Here is a 7,172-nt window from a genome sequence, read left to right as displayed (position 1 = left end):
GACTCAGGGCGGCTTACAGCATATAATACAAAACAATAAATACAAAGACAAATCTAATTGATTAAAACTACATAAGCTAAAATCCCAATATATTAAAAATCAATCATACAAATTCAGATTACAACCATACATCACATTTATTGGCCCGGGGGCCAAAACCTAATTGCTCCAAGCCTGGCGACATAAGTGAGTCTTAAGAGGAGGGTGGGGGCAGTGTGAATCTCTGGGGGGGGGGGGGGAGCTGATTCCAGAAGGCCAGGGCCCCCACAGAGAAGACCCTTCCCTTTGGCCCTGCTAAGCGACATTGTCTAGTTCAGTGTTTCCCAACCTTGGCAACTTGAAGATATTTGGACTTCAACTCCCAGAATCCCCCAGCCAGCATTCGCCATACTTATTTATTGAAAAGTAAAGATGCCCATAGTCTTCCTGAGTTCCCCCACTGTGATCTGGGGCAAAAATCCAATTCGCTGGTTTTGCAGTACTTCAGTTTTTCAAAGCAGGACACTGGCTTCTGAATTGACCAAGAGTTCCATGTTCACCTCATCAGGATAGGAACTCCAGACAATTTCAGAATGCCCTTGGAAGAGAAAACTGCCAGGCCAAAAGCCATAGTTTGGTTTCAGTTGTTGCTGATGCTGTAATTGGACTATGTTTAATATACTGCAGCGGTTAGAGTGCAGTATTTTTGTTGACTGCCGGCCATCTGCAATTTGGCAGTTCAAATCTCACCAGGCTCAAGTTTGACTTCCATCCTCCTGGGTAAAAGGAGGACCCAACAATCGTGGGGGCAGAGGTGGGCTACTAAAGTGGAACGGTGACGTGTGCTTGCTCCCGTGGCTCTGAGTGTTAGCAGAGTCCAGCGCAATTCTGCTACTGCAGCTGTGCAGGTAGCAGAATCGCGCACGGAGATGCAGATGTGCCCATGTTTTGGTGCAATATTTTGCTTCCGTGCGCACGATTCTACCTGCACAGCTGCAGTAGCAGAATTGCACTGGACTCCGTTAACACTCAGGCGAACACACATAACCATTCCACCTTAGCAGCCCACCTCTGGTTGGGGGCAACAGGCTGACTCTGCAAACCGCTTAGAGAGGGCTGTAAATCCCTGTATAGCGGTATACAAGTCTAAGTGCGATTTCTATACAAGTAGTTCTTGACTTACAACCGCAATTGAGCCCCAAATGTCTGTGGCTAAATGACACATTTGTTAAGTGATTTTGCCCCATTTTTCTTGCAACCATTATTATTATTATTATTATTATTATTATTATTATTATTATTATTATTTAGATTTGTATGCCGCCCCTCTCCGTAGACTCCGTAGATTTTAAAGAAGCTAATCACTGTCAGGGATAATTGCTTTCAAAATAAGTAGGGTGTCTCCACAAAGCTATTTAAAACCAGAAAAATATTGGAGCATAAATCCTCGATCTTATCAATTAATAAGCGTTTTCCTATCTTCCGGACAATTATAGCTTTCTTGGAAGATGGTTAATGCTTTTGGCCCCAATGTCCTATCTTTAGCTTGTGCCTGCAGGTAATGTTGTAAGTTTTCAAAGAATCTGTCAGATAATTTCAAATATATTTTTTCCCCAAATTGAACCTCCCTTTATCCACCATTCTGTTGATGGATTTCCTGTCTATTTGTCTGTCTTCTTATATGGCACTATCAGGAACCCAGGTTGTGCAGTGGTTAGAATGCAGTAATAGAAACATAGAAGTCTGACGGCAGAAAAAGACCTCATGGTCCATCTAGTCTGCCCTTACACTATTTCCTGTATTTTATCTTAGGATGGATATATGTTTATCCCAGGCACGTTTAAATTCAGTTACTGTGGATTTATCTACCACGTCTGCTGGAAGTTTGTTCCAAGGATCTACTACTCTTTCAGTAAAATAATATTTTCTCATGTTGCTTTTGATCTTTCCCCCAACTAACTTCAGATTGTGTCCCCTTGTCCTTGTGTTCACTTTCCTATTAAAAACACTTCCCTCCTGGACCTTATTTAACCCTTTAACATATTTAAATGTTTCGATCATGTCCCCCCTTTTCCTTCTGTCGTCCAGACTATACAGATTGAGTTCATGAAGTCTTTCCTGATACATTTTATGCTTAAGACCTTCCACCATTCTTATAGCCCGTCTTTGGACCCGTTCAATTTTGTCAATATCTTTTTGTAGGTGAGGTCTCCAGAACTGAACACAGTATTCCAAATGTGGTCTCACCAGCACTCTATATAGCGGGATCATAATCTCCCTCTTCCTGCTTGTTATACCTCTAGCTATGCAGCCAAGCATCCTACTTGCTTTCCCTACCGCCTGACTGCACTGTCTTCTTATGTGGCACTATAAGGAACCCAGGTTGTGCCATGGTTAGAATGCAGTAATGTCAGAAAGTTCTGCCCACAGTCTGGAATTTGATTCTGACTGATTCAAGGTTGACTCTGCCTTTCCATCCTTCCAAGGTGGTTAAAATGAGGATCCAGATTGTTGGGGGCAATATGCTCTGTAAAAAGCCATCCTGTGGCTGGCCTCCCACCTGTTCTACTACCTGTGACCCCGGGCTCCCCACTACTTCATAAACACTATCTGAATCCGAGTCCTCAATATCTTCATCCTCCTCCAACTGATCAGGAATATGTACAACAGGTTAGGAGAAGTCCACTTACCTTGAGAATAAAGAAGAATCTGCATTTCTAGGAGGACACACGTAAACACCTGAATGAGGTTCTCCAAGCCCAGCAGCTCAAAGGTTTCCCGGAGAGCGTAGTCATATAGCGGGAGTTCGTTAGGGCCTGGTCTCTGGCAGACGATAGGTTCATAAACCCCAGAGAATTTGAGGGACCTTCCTGGGGGAGGAAGGGGTACTTCATAAAGAATGTTATGTATGTAGCTTTCCAGAGGCAAAGGTGGAGGTTGCTGAGAAGTCACCGCTTTGTAAAGCTGGATGAGGAACTTCTTGCAGGCTTGCATGAAAGGCAGGGGAGCAATGACGCATATGCACTTGGAAACATACAGCGTGTCCCGGTTGATGTCGTACGAGTTGCAGCGCTGCATTTTGGCCAGGGACGTGGAGTCTCCTTCATCCAGGCTACTGGCTAGCGAGTCCATGCTGCATGACGACGAGGCGCAGACGCTGTTGCATTGCTCCGCGTTGTGCATCTGGTAAAGCGTTTGCATGGCCGCGCAGATCTGCTTGCTCGTGACCTCCTCGAAAAAGGTGAGTACGAATCCGTAGGTGCGGGACCCATCTTCCCGAGTAATGATGTACGAATGGAACTGAGGATCTCTCTGGTCAGATTGAGTCCGGAAGGATAGCCCTTTGGGCATGCATAGCTGTGAGAAGAGAAGAGGGAATATACCTGTCAGCTGCATCATAACATCTATTATGGCTCATAGTACTGTGTATATATTATTATTATTATTATTATTATTATTATTATTATTATTATTATTAATTTATTTATTTATTAGATTTGTGTGGTGCCCTTCTCCGGAGACTTGGAGTGGCTCACAACAACAAAACAGTACAAATCCAATGATTAAAACAATTTAAAAACCCTTAATATAAAAAGCAATCATACATCTCATACAGACCATATGTAAAATGGAAACAATCCAGGGGAATCAATTTCTCCAAGCCTGACGACAGAGGTGGGTTCTAAGGAGTTTGCGAAAGGCAAGGAGGGTGGGGGCAATCCTAATCTTCGGGGGGGAGTTGATTCCAGAGGGTCAGGGCCGCCACAGAGAAGGCTCTTCCCCTGGGTCCTGCCAGATGACATTGTTTCGTCGACGGGACCCGGAGAAGGCTAACTCTGTGGGACCTAACCGGTCGCTGGGATTCGTGCGGCAGAAGGCGGTCTCAGAGATATTTGGGTTTTCCAATATATAACTTAAGCCAGGAATTATGGTTAAAAGTATTAGCACACTACTGTTTTAAGAGCTGGTGTTGCAATCAGCTATAAGAGGAAGTCAGCAGCCTCTCTCTCTCTCGGAGCCTAGAGCTTTGAGACTTTCTTTCCTAATGAGACTCTCTTCTGATATCTCTCTGATTCTATGCTGGTTTGTTTATATGACTATTCCATTGTAAGGACTACTGTGTGTAGTAAGAACTATGTTGGTCTGTATAAGTATTGAGTAAGGCTTGCATTGTATATATATTAGGACCAGATTATCTTGTATATATATTAGGACCAGATTATCTTGTATATATATTAGGACCAGATTATCTTGTATATATTTTAGGACCAGATTATCTTGGAGACCATCTTCTGCCTCATGTATCCTAGCATCCAGTTAGGTCCCAAAGAGTCAACCTTCTCCTGGTCCCGTCAGCCAGACAATGTCGGCCGGCAGGGCCAGGGGAAAGAGTGAATGAACTCCCTCCAGAGATACGTAACACCCCCTTCCTCCCGGTCTTTTGTAAAGCTTTAAAAACCTACCTCTGCTAGCGGGCATTGGGGCCGTGAGTGATGAGACTGTCTCCGGCCGACACTACGTATGATTGAATTGGATGAATGCGCATGACTGGATATGGGGTTTTTAATATTTTTTAGTAATTTGTATTATTCTTTTACAGTAATTTAGATTTCTTTACATATTGTTGTATTTATAATGTTATACGCCGCCCTGAGTCGCCTCGAGAAGGGTGGCATAGAAATCTAATAAATAATGAATAAATAAATGAACAAATATTGAGAATATTGATTTCAGTATTTGTGAATGCCTAGGACTGTTACTGACTACGAGAATATCTCAGGGACCGAATATCTCAGGGACCGCCTTCTGCCGCATGAATCCCAGCGACCAGTTAGGTCCCACAGAGTGGGTCTTCTCCGGGTCCCGTCAACCAAACAATGTCGCTTGGCGGGACCCAGAAGAAAGGCCTTCTCTGTGGCGGCCCCGACCCTCTGGAACCAACTCCCCCCAGAGATTAGAATTGCCCCCACCCTACTTGCATTTCGTAAGCTGCTTAAAACCCACCTCTGCTGCCAGGCATGGGGGAATTGAGATACACTTTCCCCCTAGGCCTTTACAATTTTATGTATGGTATGTTTGTATGTATGATTGGTTTTTATATACACGGGTTTTTAACTGCTTTTTTAGTAGTGGCCAAGGTTGGGAAACACTGATTTAGAGTACTGCTCATATCTCTGGAATATTAGCTGGATATCTGCTACCTTCACATTTTCCTCTGTGGAGGGTAGCACAGATTACTCTTTAACACCTAACATTGGCCATTTCTATACTGTAAAATCTATAAAGGTAAAGGTTTTCCCTGCCCAGTTGTGTCCAACTTTAAGGGTTGTGCTCATCTCCGTTTCCTAGCTGAGTAGGTCAGTGTTGTCCGAAGAAGCTTCCAGGGTTATGTGGCTGACAGGACCCTACAACAAGGTGCATGGACCACTGTTATATTCCCACCAGAGTAGAACATATTGATCTATTCACATTGGCATGCTTTTGAACTGCTAGGTTGGCAGGAGCAGGGCTAGAAACAGGAGGGACTTGGGTCTCAAACTGCCAATCTTTTAGTCGACAAGGCCTGTGTTTTAACCTGTCCAGTCAACGAAGCAGTGGAAGTGATGTGCCGGTGACTGGAGGCTGTTGGGGCCTGGATGGGTGTCAACAAACTCAAACTCAACCCAGACAAGACGGAGTGGCTGTGGGTTTTGCCTCCCAAGGACAATTCTATCTGTCTGTCCATTACCCTGGGGGGGGGGGGGGAATTATTGACCCCCTCAGAGAGGGTCATCAACTTGGGCATCCTACTCGATCCACAGCTCACATTAGAGAAACACCTTTCAGCTGTGGCGAGGGGGGCGTGTGCCCAGGTTCGCCTGGTGCGCCAGTTGCGGCCCTATTTGGACCGGGAGTCATTGCTCACAGTCACTCATGCCCTCATCACCTCGAAGCTCGACTACTGTAACGCTCTCTACATGGGGCTACCTTTGAAAAGTGTTCGGAAACTTCAGATCGTGCAGAATGCAGCTGCGAGAGCAATTATGGGCTTCTCTAAGTATGCCCATATTACTCCAACACTCCGCAGTCTGCATTGGTTGCCTATCAGTTTCCGGTCACAATTCAAAGTGTTGGTTATGACCTATAAAGCCCTTCATGGCACCGGACCAGAATATCTTCGGGACCGCCTTCTGCCGCACGAATCCCAGCGACCGGTTAGGTCCCACAGAGTCGGCCTTCTTCGGGTCCCGTCGACTAAACAATGTCGTCTGGCGGGGCCCAGGGGAAGAGCCTTCTCTGTGGTGGCTCCGACCCCCTGGAACCAGCTCCCCCCTGAGATTAGGATTGCCCCCACCCTCCTTGCCTTTCGTAAACTCCTTAAAACCCACCTCTGCCGTCAGGCATGGGGGAATTAAAACATCTCCCCCTTGCCCATGTTGTTTTGCTGTTTGATTGATTGTATGCTTGTTTTTTATATATATTAGGATTGTTTTATGAATTTATTAACTTAAAATTGTAATTGGATTGGTGGGCATTGGATTTGTCACTATGTACTGTTTTTTGCTATTGTTGTGAGCCGCCCCGAGTCTGCGGAGAGGGGCGGCATATAAATCCAATAAATCTAAATCTAATCTAATCTATGAATAGTTGTCATTTGATAAAGCAAATAATGCTTATTGACAAGAAACTAGGGTTGAAAAAAAAGCCCACTTTCTTAACGTTTAATTACACACAACATTCTTAAAAAGTTACAATTCCCAGCCTCAAGCTCCACTGGTTTTCCATAATGGTGTAGCAATGGAATTTGCCATAGTTCTTTAAATTAATTTATAACCTTGTGCATTAGCTACGGATTGCTCAAGAAAGCATTTAGCAAAAAGCCTATTTCCTGAGCAAGTAATGGGCATTATTATATAAAATTGAAAAGGATGTGAATATTACATGCATGTAAATTATATAACCCAGACTAAAAGTATAGCCGCAGTCATATAATTTCATTTGAGAAACTGCAATACTCTGTTTATCTACAAATTTTGTGTGCCACACTCAGGGTTGGGCTGCTAGCCAGAACGCTAAATTGGGCTCGCCACCGCGGCTTGTGAGTGCTAGAAAGGCCAGTGCGATTTCGCTTCTGCACCTGTGGAGGTAGCAAAATTGCACATGGCGCGCAGGTGCGCCTGTTTTTCAGTGAGATGTTTTTTTGCTTCCGCACA

The 7,172-nt window shown here is 44.5% G+C and overlaps 1 protein-coding gene across 2 annotated transcripts in view; it reads right to left on the bottom strand.

The window, feature by feature from the left end:
• Nucleotides 1-7,172, bottom strand: part of DENND5B (DENN domain containing 5B) — a 160,797-nt gene that overhangs the window by 84,639 nt on the left and 68,986 nt on the right. For both annotated transcript variants that reach the window (XM_070756372.1, XM_070756373.1), the window contains one exon: nt 2,670-3,336. In XM_070756372.1, coding sequence (XP_070612473.1) covers nt 2,670-3,336 — 667 coding nt within the window. The remainder of the gene's footprint in view (nt 1-2,669; nt 3,337-7,172) is intronic.

This window comes from Erythrolamprus reginae, chromosome 6 (assembly GCF_031021105.1).
Source record: "Erythrolamprus reginae isolate rEryReg1 chromosome 6, rEryReg1.hap1, whole genome shotgun sequence".
NCBI classification, from domain to species: domain Eukaryota; kingdom Metazoa; phylum Chordata; class Lepidosauria; order Squamata; family Dipsadidae; genus Erythrolamprus; species Erythrolamprus reginae.
This window is presented reverse-complemented; position numbering and strand designations above follow the sequence as displayed.